This window comes from Dendrobates tinctorius, unplaced genomic scaffold (genome assembly GCF_039654945.1).
Source record: "Dendrobates tinctorius isolate UK_male_01 unplaced genomic scaffold, ASM3965494v1 ptg000158l, whole genome shotgun sequence".
Classification (NCBI taxonomy): Eukaryota; Metazoa; Chordata; class Amphibia; order Anura; family Dendrobatidae; genus Dendrobates; species Dendrobates tinctorius.
This window is the reverse complement of record NW_027361825.1, coordinates 2109230-2132225: the sequence shown is the minus strand read 5'-3', so window position 1 is coordinate 2132225 and position 22996 is coordinate 2109230. Positions and strand designations below refer to the sequence as shown.

The following is a 22996-nucleotide window of genomic DNA, read 5'->3' as shown; positions in this document are numbered from 1 at the left end:
GGAGTCCAGCGGGAGGGCCATCTGCTCGGGGGCTATCCCAATGTATGTTACCCGGCTCACGCTGGTGTCCGCCAGGTCTTCAGGTGGAGGTGGCCCGGGTGTGGTGTGTGCGCCATCTTGCTCTTCCTCCTCCTCGCTTTCCTCCACCTGGAAGGAGACTCCTGACCCCCCAGGAGACCCACCGGCCATGGCCCTGAACCGGTCCTCGTTGTGCAGCTTCTCCTGGAAGGGGCCGCTGCCAGCCATGATGGTACTTCGCCGGTCCTCCAGGGCCAGAATCTCCCCTTTCAGCCGCTTGACTGTGGTGGCGACCTCCGCTCTCTTTGAGGCAGGGAGCCTGTTTTTACTGATGACCCGGGCTCCCTCCAACTCCCCCCGGAGTCTCCTCAGCTGCTTGCCGGCTTCCTCGTACTCGGAGAGGTGGGCATGGATGCGGGAGGCGTAGGTGGTAGCCGGCTCTCCCGCAACCTTGGAGCCCCAGATGTTAAGGGGGGGCCCCACTTCACCTCTGCCAGCTGCTGTACCTCCGGGGGAAGGACCCGCCACAGCCTTCACTTCAGGGGTCCCGGACCCTGGAGCCTTGCGGCCCCCTGGGGTCCGCTTTTTCCCCATCCCTGGGACTGGCTTGCTGTGCCTTGGGCCTCCTGGTGGTGGATGAGGCCCCCCACCCCCAGCTGGCTTGCCGGGGGGTGGGAGCCAGGGGCACAGCCCCCGCGCTCAGTCCCAGGGAGAGTCCTCTTTCCTGGGAAGGGGGCAGATGGAATGTCCTTGCAGGAAAAACCTCCCTTCCCAGGAGCTTAGCAAAACCCCAGCCTGCAGACGCTCAGCTGCGACGCTTCTCCTCTTCCTGGGCGTGTACAGGGCTGCACTCAGTATGCTGCTGGTGCAGTCACTGTGTACATACATTTCATTACTGATCCTGAGTTACATCTTGTATTATACCCCAGAGCTGCACTCACTGTTCTGCTGGTGCAGTCACTGTGTACATACATTACATTACTGATCCTGAGTTACATCCTGTATTATACCCCAGAGCTGCACTCACTATTCTGCTGGTGCAGTCACTGTGTACATACATTACATTACTGATCCTGAGTTACATCCTGTATTATACCCCAGAGCTGCCCTCACAAATCTGCTGATATAATGCAGGAGGACAGTTCAGACATCTGTACAAGTGCAGTGTCTGGTGTAGAGACATCACTTTCCAGACTTGAATTCACTAGTATAAGTTCCCTGCAGACACTGAATAAGCAGGAAATGCTGGTGGATTTAAGCTCTGAAGCCCATATTCTGGAGGAGTTAGACACCAGATTAATATTTGGTGCCTGGCAAAATAATTTCCCTCTTCCTAGAACGTAAAGCACACCGATCAGCTCCATGCAGACACTGAACAAGCAGGTGAGGAAATAAGATATGGAGAGTTGAGATAAAGATGGAGATGTGACGAGGAAATTAGAGAGAAAGAAGACAATAAAACAGAGAGGGAAAGTGCTAGATGAGGAGACGAGGCAGGAAGGAGCAGAGGAAGGAAGCACTGAGTGGAAGGTCAGCTGCACATGTGAGATCTGAGTTTCAGGCCACAGCGCTAAGGGGCAAAAATTGGGCATGATGCCACACACAGGGCAAACAAGAGGCTGCCTTGTCTCTTGCCCCACCTCCTTCCCCTGAGATTCCAGACAGAGGGGGCAGCGCTGGCACTGACCTCACCCCTCTCCCTCCTTCCTCTAATATTGCCCCTGTCAAGGCTTCAAAAAGTCCTCAGGACCCTCCTTGGCGCAGGGACGTGAATAGGGGATATTATTCTGTGTGATACCCCCCCCCCCGCCGGGAGCACACAGGGAATGTGAGGGGTGACGGGGCTGATGGGGCAAGCTGCCGAATGAATGATATCATATTGTACAGGACCCCACCTCACACTGATCCCCGCAGCGGCACTTCCATGACCGGGCACTTTCTCAGGAGAGCTGTCAGCTTTAGTGAAGCCTTAAAGGGCAGGAAAAAGGATGAGCGTCCAGATAGTGAATGTTTGGAAGGAAAGGAGATATTGATAGTGATGTGACAATGTGAGCGGACACCAAACAGCTGTATAGAGGCTGTATAAATGGAGCTCTGGCCAGAAACACGAATATTTGGGCATTGTCTTGTGTGCAATTCTCCAATATAACATTAGAATTGCTCCCTCTACAGGCAGGGGTGATGCAAGTGTTTATTATCTCTGTATTATAACATCACTGTGCTCATTATCGCTGCATTGTGACATCACTGTGCTCATTATCCCTGTACTGTGACATCACTCTGTGTATAATCCCTGTACTGTGACATCACTGTGTGCATTATCCCTGTTGTGACATCACAAGTGTATTATCCTTGTACTGTGACATCACTCTATGTATTATCCCGGTACTGTGACATCACTGTGTGCATTATTCCTGTTGTGACATCACTGTGTGTATTATCCTTGTACTGTGTCATCACTCTGTGTATTATCCCTGTACTGTGACATCACTGTGTGCATTATCCCTGTTGTGACATCACTGTGTGTATTATCCTTGTACTGTGTCATCACTGTGTGTATTATCCCTGTACTGTGACATCACTGTGTGCATTATCCCTGTTGTGACATCACTGTGTGTATTATCCTTGTACTGTGACATCACTCTGTGTATTATCCCTGTACTGTGACATCACTGTGTGCATTATCCCTGTTGTGACATCACTGTGTGTATTATCCTTGTACTGTGTCATCACTGTGTGTATTATCCCTGTACTGTGACATCACTGGGCTTATTATCCCTGTACTGTGACATTACTTTATACACTACATAGTAACATACATAGTAACATAGTTACTCCTGTGCATTACGGAACACAACCAAAATAATTATAAGCTTTTCATGCTCTGGACCACCTGTAATGGTGCAGTGGGGACCTGTCATGATCCAGTGTTGAATCTGGCGGTATTAAAAGCACAAAGTGAACTTTTTTTACTTTGGTTAAGTTCAAAGGTGTTTTGACTGTCCCCGGTGGTGGTTAGTGGTATTGCACCTTAGGTTAGGTTGCACTTAATTATGGTTCAGGTGTGACACTCTATAAATGGGTCTCAGGGTGTTCACTCACTGCTGGTGATATTCCTTGCTTAGTTGTTGGAGAGCCTGGTGGAAGGATGGAGCTGGATAGGAGTCCTGCGCAGTCAGCCAGAGAGAGCGAGTGCCGGCTGATGGTGTCTGCAGGAAGGACTGGCATGGCCTGGTGGAGTCGCAGTTTGTTGTGTCAGCGGAAAGTGCGGGCATGGCTTAGGGGAGTGGCGACTTGGAAGAGAGTTGCACTCAGCATGTTCGACTTGGTTGCTGAGAACTGGACTCGAGCATGCTTGGATTCTTGGCAGAGGCTGGACTCATCTTGGGACTCTGTGTACTGGACTGCTGCAAGTGGTGATGGACTCTGCTCCCAGGCTGCACGATGGTGATGGATCCGGTTATGGTTATGGATCAGGGTGGAGGAGAAGATGCACACAGGGTGTGGGCTCTGTTGCTAGGAGCGTACGCAACAGAGCAAAGATAAGTGGTGTTTCCCCTGTATTGTCTCTTTCCTCATGTGTGTTATTAGTGCAGTGGTGGGATTAGTCTCCGCACCGACCTATTCCCTAGTGAGGGTTTAGGGTCAGGGCGAGCAAGGGGTTAAGGTTCGCGTGCGGCGACAGGCGCGGAGCCTGTATAGGGAATGTTAGGAGTGCAGGGACACTGGCTTAGGAGGTCTCCATGTCCCCATTCCCTATCGCAGGGCCCACCATTGTTAAAGTTTCCCAGGTTCCCCCCTTATTATTTAAATTCGCCGTACTGGAGGCGGTGTTTCCAGAAATGTATATGTTAACGTGTAATTCCTAAATTCGCCAGGTGGAGGCGGCGTATCCACCTGCACGTTCTATTATTTAAATTCACCCCACTGGAGGCGGTGTATCCAGGGTCACGTGTGTTATTGGTTCGCCTTGCGGCATCATCTGCGACCCGACACACGTGATCATGACATTATCACCAGCCCTTACTTTTGTTTTCTGGTGAGCTTTGGCCATGTGGAGACCTGTGGTAATTGCTGCCGGTCCTCACTGAGGTGCAGTGGGGAGCGGCATGGTGTGTTAGAGCCGCTGCAGCAGCAGTTATCAGGGTCTGGGGCCTCTGCTCAGATAACCAGAGAAACAAAAATGGCGGCTGCGGTCTGGCAAAAGCCCCTAGAGTCGCTGCTGGGGAGCGGGACTTGCTCATGCACGGGGAGGTACCCAGGCAGGTGGGAGGAATGGTGCCCCACGGAGCTGCCTGGTATTCCCCGAGGTGAAGGGGTACATCCCTGTGGTGAGCAGACTAGGTGTGTAGTCGCTGCTGGGGAGCGGGACTTGCTCTTACAGGGGACGCACCCAGGCAGGTGGGAGGAATGGTGCCCCACGGAGCTGCCTGGTATTCCCCGAGGTGAAGGGGTACGTCCCTGTAGTGAGCAGATTGGTGAATAGTCCGCGGGGCTCATGCCAAATCTTCGATGCCGCCCCTCCTGGTCGTGTGGAGGCGACCAGCGAGTGTATATATTTTCCTCCATATTCCTGCGGCTATGGTACTAAAACCCCCTAGAGTCGCTGCTGGGGAGCAGGACTGGTTCATGCAGGTGGGCGCACCCAGGCAGGTGGGAGGAATGGTGCCCCACGGAGCTGCCTGGTATTCCCCGAGGTGAAGGGGTACGCCCCTGTGGTGAGCTGACTGGTGTGATAGTCCGCGGGGTTTTACGCCAAATCTTCATACCATCGAAGAAGCCGCCCTCCTGGTCGTGTGGAGGCTACCAGCGAGAGTATATTTCCTCCATTTCCCTGTCCCCTTCTCTTCCTGGTGTGTGCAGCAGGGGTGCTGCGGGGGAGTTGGGACAAATCTCTACCCTCGCCATTAACCAACCCTAGGAGGCGCAGTCCTCATGGTGAAAGGGTTGGAGGGTGGTGTCCCTTGGTGAATAGTGGGGGTGTGAGTGTGGTGACACAGGGGGACGCCTCTGTTGAGTCCAGAGTGATTTCACCAAATTATAACATATGTATGTGTGCAATAAACGTTCAGGTCCGGACCTGTGTGTGAACGAGCATGTATGGGTGCCCACTAAAAAACATCTTGTGGAAATGTATTGTGGAGTCTGATCAGCTCTGAGCAAACATATACATACATAAACTCGTTCCCCAGGTCGGCGCTGTGGAGATGAGTGGTTCCTCCAAAATTAACATGTATTGCCAATACCAGCGGTGTTTGTCATAAACCTGAAGTGTCAGGGAATGGTGGGGTGAACTCAGGGTCTGGGCGTCCCCGCTGTAGGTGTTTCCCTAATGAGGGGTGGTCTTGAGGGTCCAGAGGCCCCTCATTAAGGAGGGGGTACTGTCATGATCCAGTGTTGGATCTGGCGGTATTAAAAGCACAAAGTGAACTTTTTTTACTTTGGTTAAGTTCAAAGGTGTTTTGACTGTCCCCGGTGGTGGTTAGTGGTATTGCACCGTAGGTTAGGTTGCACTTAATTATGGTTCAGGTGTGACACTCTATAAATGGGTCTCAGGGTGTTCACTCACTGCTGGTGATATTCCTTGCTTAGTTGTTGGAGAGCCTGGTGGAAGGATGGAGCTGGATAGGAGTCCTGCGCAGTCAGCCAGAGAGAGCGAGTGCCGGCTGATGGTGTCTGCAGGAAGGACTGGCATGGCCTGGTGGAGTCGCAGTTTGTGGTGTCGGCGGGAAGTGCGGGCATGGCTTAGGGGAGTGGCGACTTGGAAGAGAGTTGCACTCAGCATGTTCGACTTGGTTGCTGAGAACTGGACTCGAGCATGCTTGGATTCTTGGCAGAGGCTGGACTCATCTTGGGACTCTGTGTACTGGACTGCTGCAAGTGGTGATGGACTCTGCTCCCAGGCTGCACGATGGTGATGGATCCGGTTATGGTTATGGATCAGGGTGGAGGAGAAGATGCACACAGGGTGTGGGCTCTGTTGCTAGGAGCGTACGCAACAGAGCAAAGATAAGTGGTGTTTCCCCTGTATTGTCTCTTTCCTCATGTGTGTTATTAGTGCAGTGGTGGGATTAGTCTCCGCACCGACCTATTCCCTAGTGAGGGTTTAGGGTCAGGGCGAGCAAGGGGTTAAGGTTCGCGTGCGGCGACAGGCACGGAGCCTGTATAGGGAATGTTAGGAGTGCAGGGACACTGGCTTAGGAGGTCTCCATGTCCCCATTCCCTATCGCAGGGCCCACCATTGTTAAAGTTTCCCAGGTTCCCCCCTTATTATTTAAATTCGCCGTACTGGAGGCGGTGTTTCCAGAAATGTATATGTTAACGTGTAATTCCTAAATTCGCCAGGTGGAGGCGGCGTATCCACCTGCACGTTCTATTATTTAAATTCGCCCCACTGGAGGCGGTGTATCCAGGGTCACGTGTGTTATTGGTTCGCCTTGCGGCATCATCTGCGACCCGACACACGTGATCATGACATTATCACCAGCCCTTACTTTTGTTTTCTGGTGAGCTTTGGCCATGTGGAGACCTGTGGTAATTGCTGCCGGTCCTCACTGAGGTGCAGTGGGGAGCGGCATGGTGTGTTAGAGCCGCTGCAGCAGCAGTTATCAGGATCTGGGGCCTCTGCTCAGATAACCAGAGAAACAAAAATGGCGGCTGCGGTCTGGCAAAAGCCCCTAGAGTCGCTGCTGGGGAGCGGGACTTGCTCATGCACGGGGAGGTACCCAGGCAGGTGGGAGGAATGGTGCCCCACGGAGCTGCCTGGTATTCCCCGAGGTGAAGGGGTACATCCCTGTGGTGAGCAGACTAGGTGTATAGTCGCTGCTGGGGAGCGGGACTTGCTCTTACAGGGGACGCACCCAGGCAGGTGGGAGGAATGGTGCCCCACGGAGCTGCCTGGTATTCCCCGAGGTGAAGGGGTACGTCCCTGTAGTGAGCAGATTGGTGAATAGTCCGCGGGGCTCATGCCAAATCTTCGATGCCGCCCCTCCTGGTCGTGTGGAGGCGACCAGCGAGTGTATATATTTTCCTCCATATTCCTGCGGCTATGGTACTAAAACCCCCTAGAGTCGCTGCTGGGGAGCAGGACTGGTTCATGCAGGTGGGCGCACCCAGGCAGGTGGGAGGAATGGTGCCCCACGGAGCTGCCTGGTATTCCCCGAGGTGAAGGGGTACGCCCCTGTGGTGAGCTGACTGGTGTGATAGTCCGCGGGGTTTTACGCCAAATCTTCATACCATCGAAGAAGCCGCCCTCCTGGTCGTGTGGAGGCTACCAGCGAGAGTATATTTCCTCCATTTCCCTGTCCCCTTCTCTTCCTGGTGTGTGCAGCAGGGGTGCTGCGGGGGAGTAGGGACAAATCTCTACCCTCGCCATTAACCAACCCTAGGAGGCGCAGTCCTCATGGTGAAAGGGTTGGAGGGTGGTGTCCCTTGGTGAATAGTGGGGGTGTGAGTGTGGTGACACAGGGGGACGCCTCTGTTGAGTCCAGAGTGAGTTCACCAAGTTATGACATATGTATGTGTGCAATAAACGTTCAGGTCCGGACCTGTGTGTGAACGAGCATGTATGGGTGCCCACTAAAAAACATCTTGTGGAAATGTATTGTGGAGTCTGATCAGCTCTGAGCAAACATATACATACATAAACTCGTTCCCCAGGTCGGCGCTGTGGAGATGAGTGGTTCCTCCAAAATTAACATGTATTGCCAATACCAGCGGTGTTTGTCATAAACCTGAAGTGTCAGGGAATGGTGGGGTGAACTCAGGGTCTGGGCGTCCCCGCTGTAGGTGTTTCCCTAATGAGGGGTGGTCTTGAGGGTCCAGAGGCCCCTCATTAAGGAGGGGGTACTGTCATGATCCAGTGTTGGATCTGGCGGTATTAAAAGCACAAAGTGAACTTTTTTTACTTTGGTTAAGTTCAAAGGTGTTTTGACTGTCCCCGGTGGTGGTTAGTGGTATTGCACCTTAGGTTAGGTTGCACTTAATTATGGTTCAGGTGTGACACTCTATAAATGGGTCTCAGGGTGTTCACTCACTGCTGGTGATATTCCTTGCTTAGTTGTTGGAGAGCCTGGTGGAAGGATGGAGCTGGATAGGAGTCCTGCGCAGTCAGCCAGAGAGAGCGAGTGCCGGCTGATGGTGTCTGCAGGAAGGACTGGCATGGCCTGGTGGAGTCGCAGTTTGTGGTGTCGGCGGGAAGTGCGGGCATGGCTTAGGGGAGTGGCGACTTGGAAGAGAGTTGCACTCAGCATGTTCGACTTGGTTGCTGAGAACTGGACTCGAGCATGCTTGGATTCTTGGCAGAGGCTGGACTCATCTTGGGACTCTGTGTACTGGACTGCTGCAAGTGGTGATGGACTCTGCTCCCAGGCTGCACGATGGTGATGGATCCGGTTATGGTTATGGATCAGGGTGGAGGAGAAGATGCACACAGGGTGTGGGCTCTGTTGCTAGGAGCGTACGCAACAGAGCAAAGATAAGTGGTGTTTCCCCTGTATTGTCTCTTTCCTCATGTGTGTTATTAGTGCAGTGGTGGGATTAGTCTCCGCACCGACCTATTCCCTAGTGAGGGTTTAGGGTCAGGGCGAGCAAGGGGTTAAGGTACGCGTGCGGCGACAGGTGCGGAGCCTGTATAGGGAATGTTAGGAGTGCAGGGACACTGGCTCAGGGGAGCTTAGGAGGTCTCCATGTCCCCATTCCCTATCGCAGGGCCCACCATTGTTAAAGTTTCCCAGGTTCCCCCCTTATTATTTAAATTCGCCGTACTGGAGGCGGTGTTTCCAGAAATGTATATGTTAACGTGTAATTCCTAAATTCGCCAGGTGGAGGCGGCGTATCCACCTGCACGTTCTATTATTTAAATTCGCCCCACTGGAGGCGGTGTATCCAGGGTCACGTGTGTTATGGGTTCGCCTTGCGGCATCATCTGCGACCCGACACACGTGATCATGACAGGACCATTTTCATTTTTGCTATTGTACCCCTTGGTTTCTAGTTTCTCCTTTGTCACCACTCATGAGATTTGGCACTGACTGTTGTGACAGCAATTGAGTGTTGGCCGTGCCAAGGGCCTGGGCATGTCACTGCCAACTGTCCTCTGATATCTGAGCCCATGGACTGCGGGTATACTCGCTGTGTATCTATGTATGCTCAGCCAGTCTGTACCGTCACTACAGGCCCTGCCGGTACCGAACCCCAGCTGTGCAAGGTACTCGTTAATGTGTGCCAAAAGGCTGCTCTCCTGGACTTGGGGAGCTGTAGTAACTCTGGTACGTGGGTCCCTGGTTGCCGGGAACAGTCACAAGCAGAAAAGAATAGGCCACAAATCGGGGATCACCCTGAATAGGAATTTAGCAAAAATATTACAATTTTTATTTATTTAAATTAAGCACAGCAAACAACAACAACACATTAAAAACATTAAAAAATGGTCACACATGTGACACATTCAAAAGATATACATATCTCATAATAGAGAACCAAACCTGATAACCACTACCACTTTTGGTGGAGAAAGTGTCTTATACCCAAGGTCCATGTAAACTAATACCCAATTAGAAGGTTTTGAAAGCACACTAATACACTGTAGCCATCACAAATGAATCATGGATATCAGTGATGCAGATAAATTTAAAATTTTAAATGGATGTTATCACAAGCTTAAATAATGCCTTGAGACAGTACATGCAATTAGTTATATAGCTCTGGCATACTCTTATTCACAATGTGGTACATAAAAAACAAACGTTTCTGGAATGTACTGAATAAACCCCATTTGGAAATACCTCAGCCTGAAGTCAGGCTCCAAGAGCAGACCAGATCATCCAGACCAGAAATGGGCTGTAAAGAGTGCAAACAACCAAAGGACATCTACATGTCCACCTTCAAATAATATACATAGATGCACAGAACCCAATACATCACATATGAAGTGAAGTGGAGTGGGGCAGGCTGGACTAATGACCCGACGCGTGTCGCCACTCTAGGTGGCTTCGTCAGGGGTTTTGGTTGCCGGGAACAAACTCAAGGGGTGGAGAGTGGAGATGATGGGTATCCATGGGGAAATCCGAGAGTACCCGACGGCGAAGGTTAATTTTATCACACCATGTGGGGACAGTAAACATGTGGTGGGAGTGGTGAAGACCCTTCCATATGAGACTATGTTGGGAAGAGACTTGCCCCTGTTCTGGTCCATATGGGAGAATAAGGGTAACCCTCCTGTGATAAATGTTGTTCTGGATGCAGAACCCAAAGATCCCGAGTCAGTGATACCTGCCATAGGGGTCGCCAACCTAGGCACAGAGTGCAACCCCAATAGGTTCCGCCTAGAGGTTGTGGCAGGAGAGGACTTGGAGACTCCACCGAACCCTGAGCTGGAAATATCCCCTGGTAAGTTCAGGACAGCTCAGTTCCAGGGTCCCACACAGAGACGCAAGAATAAAAACCGCAAGTATAAAAAGAATGCTGGGAAGAACCGGGAGTGTGTGGTCACGGAGGCGACTAGGGACGTATGTATGAGGAACCCTCTGGCATAGGCCAAGGATGGGTTCAGGTGCAACGTAACACGGCGTTATACCCGGAGGTGTCGGGGCGGATCATAGCATTCCAGCGTGAAATAGTCACCAAGGCACAGGTAAAGGCCCTGTCACACTAAGCGAGATCGCTAGCGAGATCGCTGCTGAGTCACTAGAACTGTGACGTTATAGCGATCTTACCTGCGAGATCGCTGTGTGTGACAGTGACCAGCGACCAGCCCCCCTGCCGAGTATCGCTGATCGTGCCCGAAATGTCTGGACATTTCTTTGGTCGCTCATGTCCCGCTGAGTCGCTTGTATCGTCACGTTTGACACCTAGCCTAACGACCTCGTTAGCGACTCAGAAGCAAGACAAGGCGGGGATTAGCGTTTCCGTTTCCACGCCTACCTCGGCTCCAATTGGTGGTCATTACAGTGTCCTGATTGGCGGGCTTCCTTTTAAAAGAAGCTAACAAAGTAGCGCTTCAGTTCTTTGTTCCTGACCCGGGTGTGTCCAAGTTGAGATCCTGTTTTTGTCCAATGGCTGCGACTCCATTTTGGATCATCTGCTTTTCCATCTTCGTTGCTTCTCTAGCCAGTTAATGGTAGGTAATTTTTGAATGAAATGGAGCGCTAGTACGTCTCCTTTTAAATGCACGGCCAATCAGGACGCGGTAGCGTCCACCATTCAGAGCTGAGAGGGCGTGAGAAAGGGAGCGCAATCCACGCCTGTGTAAATACAGCGTCACACAGTACATCCCTCATCGAGGTGTGAATCGTCAATGGAACATGCAATGTGACAGGGTCCCAATGACCACCGACATCGTTACAAAGGTCGCTATGACACGCTAGATCGTTGCTCCGTCGTTGGGTAGATTGGACTGTCTGACATCTCAATAGCGACCACATAGCGATGCGGCAACGATCCCTGTCGTGTCGTATCGCTGTCGGGATCGTTATAGCGTCGCTAGGTGTGACGGGACCTTAAGGGTACAGAGGAAACGGTATCAAGGGCCCAAAGGTATGTAATTAGGTGACAGGATGAGCTGTGGGGTTAGTGAAACCAAAATAAACAAGGTGGAGTCCTCCCAAAACTGGCCCAAATCTAGTTAATCAGGAAAGTGGACATGTCGTCTGCATCGGAAAACGGGGTGGTGGGTGGTCCCATAAAGAAATATGGAGGAGAAACGCAAAAGGGAGGAATGCGTGCGTCAACCAATGGTTCCGGTCCCTACTTTGGCTTCTCAGTACCATGTCTCAGTACCGTGTCGGGCGGAGGTGTCACAGGGTTATGCGGATGCCCTGTCATGCACCCATGTGGGGTGACAAGTAAAGTTGAGTGACTTTATTCGGATCGGGTTTCATGAAACAAAATTTGTTTCAGATGAATCTGGTCCGACTAGGGCAAAAAAAGTCGGAGTTTCGTCCGAAACCCGACCCCAATGCAAGTCAATGGGAAATAAAAGTCGGCATTGAGCGGATGACCCTGGTTCAATGCCAATAGGGCTTTCTCAGCTTGATCAATAGCATTAGGTTCATCATACAACAACCCCAGAGAAAAAGAGGAAAAAATATACATATAAAAAAAAAAATTCTGACACTTTTTTTTTTTTTTACAATTCTTTCCTGCTTTTGAGTACCCTAGAATCTGCGGTATGGCTGGTGATTCTGTTATAAATGGGTCACCGAGGAGAAAAAAAACAACAAGCTAAGCCACAGAAAACCAGAGAAGTTGGTAACTATGCAGATTGCAGATCTCTGATCTTACCACACAACTAGCAGTAGCCGTGGAGCATACCTACGATGTTCCTAGACGCCTCGTCACGGCCGGAGGACTACATAAGCCTAAAGCAAGAAAAGGGAAAACTAACTGCCCCAGAGCAGACCCCAAAGGAATAGATAGCCCCCACACATGTATTGACGGTGAAACAAGATGAAGGCACAAACACAGGCAGGAAAATAGGCTGAGCAAATGATGGGGCCTAAACTAACTAGACAGGAAAGGAAAGGCAAGTCACTGTCTGCAACCTGCAAAAAACCCCTACAAAAATAATGTCCAACACTTCTGTTAGCAAAATTAACCCTGATGTCACTAGACTTCTCCCACTATATCAGCACTCTGGAATATTCTGAGACAGAGCAAAAAGAGACCGAACTAGTAAGGGACAAAAAGCCAATTGGCAAAATACTGATAAATAAGAGTGGAAATTCAGCTCAGCCCCCAGCCGGGGCTGGCAGACCACACAAAAAACTGAATAGACCAACAAAATCAAGTGTGAACATTAGCAGAAAAACTTAGCTTTAGATGACTGGAACAGAGCTGAAAACCAAGAGCTGACAAGCCAGAAGGAATCACCAGCAACTGAATAGGGCGTCGGCTGTCTTAAATCCAATCTGAGAATCCTGAGATCCAATCGTCATCCTCATTCTCAGGTGGCAGATCTCCACCGATCAAACCAGCCGCACCACCTCCCGTCACCACCAGAGGGAGAAGGGGAACTCACAACTGGTGAACCAGAGAATGAACTCACAACACCTCCTTGACAGGTTTTCTGGAGGGAGAGATCAATTTTTGGTTTTTCAGCAAGCCTGCAAGTTATACTTCAGGCTGCGCCCTCGTTCATCAGGCAGTGAAGAGCAACGGGTAGGAATCATTTTGTCCCTTCTTAAGGGGGTTCCCCAATCCTGGGCCTTCTCCCTGCCGGACGATTCACCATCATTAGAGTCCGTGGTCGAGTTTTTTGCGGCTTTGGCGCTAGTGTATGGGGATCCTGATGGCGTCTCCCTGGCGGAATCCCGACTCCGTAGGTGTAAACAGGGAGCCCGGGTTGCGGAGGAGTACTGCTCAGAGTTTAGGAGGTGGGCCACTGACACTCAGTGGAATGACCCTGCACTTAGGAGTCAATTTGTGCAGGGTCTGTCTCCAAAGTTGCAGGATACTCTAGTGCAGTATGCCGCCCCCAGGTCGCTGGAGGCCGCCATGTCCCTTGCCATCCGGGTGGATAGACGCCTTAGGGAGAGACATACACAAAATGTGCCCCCTGTTGTCCTCGCTAGGGAGGAGGACCCACCAGTGCGGATGGAGGAACCCAGGCAGCCCGGTGTCATTGGTACAAAAAAGGGGTTGTCTGCGGCTCGCCGTGGTGGTGGGGTATGCTTTTCTTGTGGGAAGCCGGGCCATTTCATGGGAGCCTGCCCAGTGCGTGCCAAGTCTCCTGACGAACCCATGTAAGTAGGAGGAGCTAGTTTGTGTACAGGGCTGCCTACAGTTCAGGGAGTAGTGTTGTCATGTTTCTACTGCGGGCAGACTGGTCATGTCCTTAAGGCTTGCCCTACGTGCGCCAAATTATCTATGCCATCTCAGAAGCCGCATTCCCCTGGTCACTTGGAGGGAGGCGACCAGGGAGTGTATATTTCCTCCATTTTACCCTCTCAAGGTACTATGTCAGCGGAGGTGTTGGCTGGTGATACCGGTGCTTGTGGACAGTGGAGCAGGAGTCAGTCTCGTGGATGCTCGCTTTGTCCAGACTCATGGCCTGAGGTGTAGGACGCTAGCCCAACCTATAAGCGTCCAGGCCATTAACTCTGTTCCACTGAGCCAGGGGAGCTTGACTTAAGTCGTAGAAAATACCCATCTGCGGATAGGACATCATGAGGAGTCCTTGGCATGCTACGTCTTGGAGGGAATGCCGGTGCCTATTGTTTTAGGCCTCCCTTGGCTGAAAAAACACAACCCGGTAATTGATTGGCGGGCTAGGGAAGTAGTCAGCTGGGGGCAGTCATGTAAGGGCTGCTGCCTAGGGGCTACTGTCTCTGCCGTCTCTCTGCAACTGGCCCCTTCCTCTCCCGTGGGAGCAGCAGATGTGCTGCAGGAGAGTAGGGGCAAGTCTCAACCCTCGCCATTTTTTGTTACACACACTACTCATCAAATCAACTTTTTAACATACCGTTATCTCTACTTTAATAACAATAGGAGTTACTCAACCGGTGTAACCCCTTTTCTTTGTTTGTTTGTTTTTTTCCTTTTTTTTCCTCTTTTCTTTCAACATAACATTTTAAAGCAGAACATAAATACTCCTCCTTCCTTTAACACAAGCACTTCCTCCCCCGCATCCCCCGCTATATCAGGAGCAAGTAATCAACAATAAACCATGTCCCTTATCTTGGACGTCGAACTGTCCTCTGGCCTGCACAACGGTGCATCGAAATCCCGGTAGTCCGGGCCATCTCCTGATAGCCGGTATCTCGTCAGTAATAAAGGGCTCCACAGCCGTGGAGCTCCCGGGATGCAGGGAGTGTCTCTAGGGGTCCTTATTACGGGGGCTCGTGACCTTCGGGTTCAGAAATAACGGCTGCCGCGTAGTAGCCGCTGGGACAGTACTCCTTGTAGTACGACACCAAGTCCCCCTCCCGCAAAGCCCGGCCGTGACGGATGGAAGTCACATTGATGTATACCTTTTGGCCGGTTGCGAAGGCCCAAATGAACCCGTATCCTTTTTCCAGATTGGTATACACGAGCCGCCCCGTGGATCGGGAAGTCGCCATGCCAGCCTCCCCTCTCTCGTGGAGCAGGCTCCGGACCTCCCGCTCTCTGGCCTTCTTCTTCTGTATGACCTCCGTGACCCAAACGAAGGGTCCGGTGTAGGCCGCGGAGTCCAGTGGGCGGGACGCGGCCGGGGTTGAGAGTGGGGCAGAAGCGGCCGCAGATTCCTGCGGCCCAGCAGCCGCTGGGGCCAGATGACGGGCAGGGGAAGCCGTGGTTCCCGATGGGTAGGCCGCAGAGCCCGTCAAGCAGGCCGCAGCCGACTCCGTGGGTGACGCAGATGCGGCCGCAGGGCAGGCCGCAACCAGAGTCGCGGACGGGGCCGGAGTGGCGGCCGGCTTCAGGTGACAGGCCGCTGCTGGCAGGTGGGACGCAGCAGCGCCGGCCGCAGGCTGGTTCCGCACCGGCGACGCGGGCCGATGCGCCGCCGGGCGGGGTGACTCAGGGCGGTGGATGAGATTGTCGGTCGGCCGAGCGGAGGCTGCAAAGCCCTCCGCAACCGGGGCAGTTGGAAAGCGGGAGGCCACGCGGGGACGCCGCGCGGGCCGCCTGCGGAGCCGCCGGCAGAGCTGGGGGAACTCTCACCTTCCCCGGCGCCACGGCCTCCGACAGGCCACCCCGCCGCTCCTCCTGCAGCCTCCAATCCTCACCCCGCCGTCCGGCAGGGCTAGCCTCCAGGCTCGTGGGTCCTGCGGGGAGGCTCCCCAGCAAAGTCTTCGGCGGCTGCGCCAGCAGAGCCCGCAGTCGCTCCTCCTCTCCGCCCGATGTCTAGGGGATTGTCAGTGGCTCCTGAAAGCAGGTCTCCCAGCGAGATTCGACCTCTTGATGCCACCGCCATTCCAGGTGTCTGAGGCCACGGCAGCTGCAGCGTCGCATCCCGTCCGGTGTACAGCAGTCGAATGGCGCCAAACAGTCGCAGCCGGTCTTCCCCCCGGGCCACTCCCGCCCTCGGGTGGGGCGATGGTCGGCTTCTCCACCCATCTTCCCGGGTCCAGAATGAGGGGGAGGCGGTCTCCAGTTATACACCGCTTCCCCCATGGGTGAATTTGAGACAGCCCCAGTCCATCCAGAGCAGCGGCAAACACCTGGGCCTCTTCCTGGCATTGAAGTACCACGTCCATGTTGTCCGGCTTCTGGTACCGCCCCGGATCTTCTGATGACAGCCCAGGACCCGGAACCAAGTCTCAAATTTGTAATCCACAGGCGGGTAAATTTGTAATCCACAGGTGAGCAAGTTTGTAATCCACAGGTGAGCAGCATAAGTCCTTTTGACTTCTCCTGGCACAGGCCTGCTGCGGAAGATGTAGTATTAGCGGCGGCGAATCGTGCCAACTACGCCAAATGTGGCAGGAGCCCGGATTGGGGGGTGGTCCACTGCTTACCGCGACCAGATGATGCAAAGACGAGATGGAGGCAGATTCCAATTGTAACAGGTCCGAGTTTATTGGCTGTCCTCCTGACGACCGTAACCACACACCGCAGCACCTTTACAGCTCTCCATATCCAGGCCTGGGTACCTTCACCTTTCCTTCAGTCGTGGTGACGTTACTCGTGGATCTTTTGCTGGGGCTGTCCTAGACCAATCTACCACCAGTGCTTCACCCGCCCAAGGTCGTCGTCCAATCGGTACCCCCGGGGCCTCGTCTGTCCTGCGGCACGTCGTGTCAGGGCCACCCCCTGTCTTCTCCTGTCAGTCCCTTGGTTGAGCTCTCCACCGTCGTCAGTATTCTGTAGTGAGTCTCCACCTGAGCTCCTCCCGGGACTAACCTAACCTGGAACCCTAACCTGTCCTATTTATCCCCTCTCTCACTGGGAATTTCCCACCTGGGTTCCTATCTTCCCGCCCCCCAAGACTAAGCGGTTTCTTATGCCCTACGCTGATGTCAAGTCCTGAACTACACTCCCCCTGCCATCTTGTGGTCAATTCTAGGTACTGTACTCCCTTTTCTATCTTTCCCAGCTGTTACCCTTCTGTCATTGCCAATCTCTGTCTATAGTGCAAAAACCGTCCCCTCCTACTTCCAGTCAAGTCTGTCCATCAAGTCACATTCCCCACATTTGCTTTCTTCATTTTTGCAGATGGTCTGTACACCGAATGGGCGTCCAATGCTCCTTGTTTCTGGTTACATATTTCCACGGTAGCACAACATTGTAGTGCTTACCCTGAAACGTCCGTGGGATCTTATCCCAATTTTTTGGATCTGAATTTAGGGATTTAATTAAAGCAGTCTCATCTGATGATCTGGGGTTTGAACTATGTTGAGGTGAGGTCTCACTTTGTGTTGTTTTAGAGCAGCGGACCTTTTTGACCTTGAGAGACACATTCAGCACTGAGAGAGGGTCGCGAGCCACATTCAGCTCTGAAAGGGGGTCACAAGCAACATCCTGCTCTGGTTCCCCTCAATGTAGTGTCAACCAAAGCCTCCATTACGGGTATAATGATAACAGAACTTTTCCACAGAAATCACTCCAAAGCAGTACTCTGAGATCCAGGGTTCCCACAATGCCCTAATTCAGTATTCCCCCATCAAGGACTCCCAACACACTGTCACATCCAGCTATGAGCACCTCCTCTGACCGGTAGTATCTTCCTCCAACGTACCATACCTAAAACATTTCTAAACCCCTAAAGGTATGTGCACATGTTGCCTGCAGAATTTTCTGCACAGAATCTGCACCTCGTGGCAGAAAACGCAGGTAAAAATTCGCATGTTTTTGATGCGAATTTGATGCGTTTTTTCTTGCGGATTTGTATGCGTTTTTGTAACCTAAATAAAGATCTATTATTTAAAAAAAAAAAAGAATTGTGATGTAATTTCTTTGTCCAACCAATTTTACATACTCCATGGAAGAATAGTGTTTACACACAGGCAGGCAGACAGACAGACAGACAGAATGGTACATAAATAGTTAAAGACACACACACACAATATCTGAAATTTTATGCATCAGAGAAAGAAAGCTGATGGCCGGGGGCCAATGTTTCTAGCCTGAGAAGGGGTTAATACCCAAGAAGCTTCCCAGGCTATAAATATCAGCCCTCAGCTAGCCTTTACTGGCTATTAAAATAGGGGGACCCCCAAAAAATGACGTGAGGTCCCCCTATAATTTATAGTCAGAAAGGCTACGCAGACAGCTGCGGACTGATATTCATAGCCTAGAAAGGGGCCATGGATATTGCCCCGCCCCCCCCGGCTAAAAATACCAGCTCCCAGCCACCCCAGAATTGGCTCATACAGTCATGGCCAAAAGTATTGACACCCCTGCAATTCTGTCAGATAATACTCAGTTTCTTCCTGAAAATGATTGCAAACACAAATTCTTTGGTATTATTATCTTCATTTAATTTGTTTTAAATGAAAAAACACAAAAAGAATTGTCCTAAAGCCAAATTGGATATAATTCCACACCAAACATAACAAAGAGGGTGGACAAAAGTATTGGCACTGTTCGAAAAATCATGTGATGCTTCTCTAATTTGTGTAATTAACAGCACCTATAACTTACCTGTGGCACCTAACAGGTGTTGGCAATAACTAAATCACACTTGCAGCCAGTTGACATGGATTAAAGTTGACTCAACCTCTGTCCTGTGTCCTTGTGTGTACCACTTTGAGCATGGAGAAAAGAAAGAAGACCAAAGAACTGTCTGAGGACTTGAGAAACCAAATTGTGAGGAAGCATGAGCAATCTCAAGGCTACAAGTCCATCTCCAAAGACCTGAATGTTCCTGTGTCTACCGTGCGCAGTGTCATCAAGAAGTTTAAAGCCCATGGCACTGTGGCTAACCTCCCTAGATGTGGCCGGAAAAGAAAAATTGACAAGAGATTTCAATGCAAGATTGTGCGGATATTGGATAAAGAACCTCCACTAACATCCAAACAAGTTCAAGCTGCCCTGCAGTCCGAGGGTACAACGGTGTTAACCCGTACTATCCGTCGGCATCTGAATGAAAAGGGACTATATGGTAGGAGACCCAGGAAGACTCCACTTCTTACCCCGAGACATAAAAAAGCCAGGCTGGAGTTTGCCAAAACTTACCTGAAAAAGCCTAAAACATTTTGGAAGAATGTTCTCTGGTCAGATGAGACAAAAGTAGAGCTTTTAGGGCAAAAGCATCAGCATAGAGTTTACAGGAGAAAAAAGAGGCATTCAAAGAAGAGTACACGGTCCCTACAGTCAAACATGGCGGAGGTTCCCTGATGTTTTGGGGTTGCTTTGCTGCCTCTGGCACTGGACTGCTTGACCGTGTGCTTGGCATTATGAAGCCAGAAGACTACCAACAAATTTTGCAGCATAATATAGGGCCCAGTGTGAGAAAGCTGGGTCTACCTCAGAGGTCATGGGTCTTCCAGCAGGACAATAACCCAAAACACACTTCAAAAAGCACTAGAAAATAGTTTGAGAGAAAGCACTGGAGACTTCTAAGGTGGCCAGCAATGAGTCCAGACCTGAATCCCATAGAACACCTGTGGAGAGATCTAAAAATGGCAGTTTGGAGAAGGCACCCTTCAAATATCAGGGACCTGGAGTGGTTTGCCAAAGAAGAATGGTCTAAAATTCCAGCAGAGCATTGTAAGAAACTCATTGATGGTTACCGGAAGCAGTTAGTCGCAGTTATTTTGGCTAAAGGTTGTGCAACCAAGTATTAGGCTGAGGGTGCCAATACTTTTGTCCGGCCCATTTTTGGAGTTTTGTGTGAAATGATCAATGTTTTGCTTTTTGCTTCATTCTCTTTTGTGTTTTTTCATTTAAGACAAATTAAATGAAGATAATAATACCAAAGAATTTGTGTTTGCAATCATTTTCAGGAAGAAACTGAATATTATCTGACAGAATTGCAGGGGTGTCAATACTTTTGGCCATGACTGTATGTACGATGCACCAATTCTGGCACTTAGCCTCTCTCTTCCCACTGCTGTGTAGCGGTGGCATATGGGGTAATAAGGGGATAATGTCACCTTTGATTGTAAGGTGACATTAAGCCCGGTTAATAATAGAGAGGCGTCAATAAGACACCTATCCATTATTAATCCTATTGCTATTAATGGGTTAAAAAAAAGACACAGCCAGAAATTTTAATGAAATAAAACACTACATAATTTTCCGTAATTTTTATTCCACGCCTAATCCAATCGAAGCCATCGATCAGCTGCAAAAAAAGGAAAAAATCAAGCAAACACAAATACTCCCTGTTCCGATGTAGTCTATCTTTAATAACGAGTGTCCCACGACGATCTCCCCTATAGAGTGGTCACATCAGCAGATGTGACCGCTCTATAGGGCCTACGATGACACACTGACCGGAGATAAACCTCCTGCAGTGTATCATCGGAGTTCACTTTACGGCACTGCAGCCGTGAGAAAATTCTCACGCTGTAGTGCCACAAGTGACAGGTGAACTCAGGTGACCTGTCGGCGGCGAAGTGATACAGTGCGGAGGATTATCTCCGTCATTGTATCACCGGACCCATGGAGAGCAGTGATGTGACAGCTCTCCACGGGAGATCGTCGTGGAACAATCGTTATTAATGGGATTACATCAGACACAGGGAGTATATTGTTTGTTTATTATTTTAATTTTATTTGCAGGTGATTGATGGTTTCGGGGATTAGGTGTATATGGTAAGTATGTACTATATGTGTACTGTATGTTTTTTTTTTTTTTAACATTCAACACATTAGCCGGATGATAGGACTACTAATGGTGTCATTGTAGCAGGCATAGCCGGATGGGACTAGTAGTCCCATCAGACGATACCTGCCTACACACAGGCACACACACACAGCCCCGCAGACCCCCGCACACACAGATTCACGCAGACATCGGCACACACTACACGCAGACCCCGCCCCACACACAGACACTCACACAGTCACCTCCCACACTCTGCCCACCCACTTCCCTCCTCCTATATGTGTACTGTATGTTTTTTTTTATAACATTCAACACATTAGCCGGATGACAGGACTACTAATGGTGTTACTGTAGCAGGCATAGCCGGATGGGACTAGTAGTCCCATCGGACGATACCTGCCTACACACAGGCACACACACACAGCCCCGCAGACCCCCGCACACACAGATTCACGCAGACATCGGCACACACACTACACGCAGACCCCGCCCCACACACAGACACTCACACAGTCACCGCCCACACTCAGCCCACCCACTTCCCTCCTCCCGATCTGTAGCGTTTCTCGCACCCACATCTGCAGTAAATCCGCAGATTTTAACATCTGCGGTTTTGCTGCGGATGTGCCTGACTCAATGGAAGTCAATGGGTGCAAAAACACTGCAGGGGACATGCTGCGGGGAAAAAAACATTGCATTTCTGCGCGGATTTTTCTGCAGCATGTGCACAACAAATTTCCATTTCCCATAGAATTACATTGGCTGTGCACTACACTGCGGATTTGATGCGAATCCGTGCGGCCAACAACGCTGCGGATCCGCATCTAATTCTGCAACGTGTGTACACAGCCTAAGGCTACTTTCACACTAGCGTTTTTTTGCGCTGCACTGTGTGCGCAGTCCAAACGCATACAAAAAAATGCATCAAGCGTTTTGCATGCGTTTACTTATTTTATGCGCATGCGTCTTAACCAGTTTGTTGCCATGTGAACTCTTAAAACGCATGCGTTTTTAAACGCAGACATGCGCATGTCCATGCGCACGCCAGCGTTCCCATAGACTGTAATGTGATTTTATTGCGCATTCCGTGTGCTTTTGTGCGCATGCGTTTTTTTGACACAGGTTGGGCGCACAAAAAATGCAACAGGGTGCGTCCAGCGCGCCTAGGCGCACACTGGAAAAAATGCACACGCACAAAAACGCTTACAAATGCTAGACCAACGCACCCATGTTAAACATAGGGGCGCATTGCGCATGTACGCGCACGATGCGCTGCGCTAAAAAACGCTAGTGTGAAGCCAGCCTGAGACCAGTAAATGTACATCCAGATCTGCTCTTCTGTACAGGGCTACCCACAAAATTCACCATTTTAAGATTTGCTCTTCATACCTGTTTTCTAGACCTGGACCTAATGCACCTAGCTGGGAGACAGCCGTGAGCCACAATTCATGGGACCGCGAGCCACATGTGGGGACCCCTGATCTATGAAGTGACAGAGAGGGGGGGCATAGCTGGCACTGAGGTGGGCGCCTGTCATGAGCAGACGAGGGGAGTCTCCGACGCGGGGCGAATATGATTGTGACTCAGAGGCGTGCACTTCCTCCTCTCACAGTCTCTCCTCTCTGCAGGGCACAACATGAGATTATTCAGCCCGGACAGCGACTGGACAGTCACACTTGTCACAGTGAGTGCATTCATAGTGCTACGTACGTCCCGCGTGACATTATCTGTTACTACAGATGTAGCAGAGCTGGACGTTCCAACAGTCCTATGTAAAAGCCCAGCTCTGCTACGTCTCAATTTTACCCATTTTTTGGATTTCATTTATTTTTTTATTTCCTTTGTATAATTTTAGACATTTTTTTGCTTTCATTGATTATAATGTTATTACGTGCCAGTATTCTAGTTTCTTGTAGGGTAGAATATCTCCATAATACGGGACGAGTATACAGGGGTACGGTGCGACCTCGTATCCCATGACCATGTTCACACCAGGCATTTTTGCTATTTTTCTTCTGTACAATCTTATTACAATAGTATAACAATACTTTTCTTTTTTGTTGCATTTTTCATTATTTTTCATTTTTTTCACGTAGTTTTTCTTACTATGACATGGCTCTCAAAACACCAATGTGTTTTTTTTTTTCTTTTTGTGATTTTGCTTCAGTCTGCGCATTAATATAAGAAGATGGGAAACACAAGAACTACAAAAATGAGGCCCCTTGCAGGAGCTTCCTGACCCCAGCACAGCACTATCCACCTGCAACAGGAGGCCCCACTATC

General features: G+C 50.6%; 1 protein-coding gene across 4 annotated transcripts in view; it reads left to right on the top strand.

Moving 5' to 3' along the window:
* EGFL8 (EGF like domain multiple 8) overlaps nt 1–22996 on the top strand; it is a 68739-nt gene that overhangs the window by 28972 nt on the left and 16771 nt on the right. Inside the window, exon 1 of one of the 4 annotated variants that reach the window (XM_073548742.1) lies at nt 22300–22397. The exons of 2 other annotated variants lie outside the window; for them this stretch is intronic. Coding sequence is in view for 1 of the 2 variants with exons in the window: in XM_073548741.1 (XP_073404842.1) it covers nt 22350–22397 (48 nt within the window). In the remaining variant the exon portion in view is untranslated. Of the gene's footprint in view, nt 1–22299; nt 22398–22996 lie in introns of those variants that run through there. One more of the 4 variants, XM_073548741.1, reaches the window with a different exon arrangement.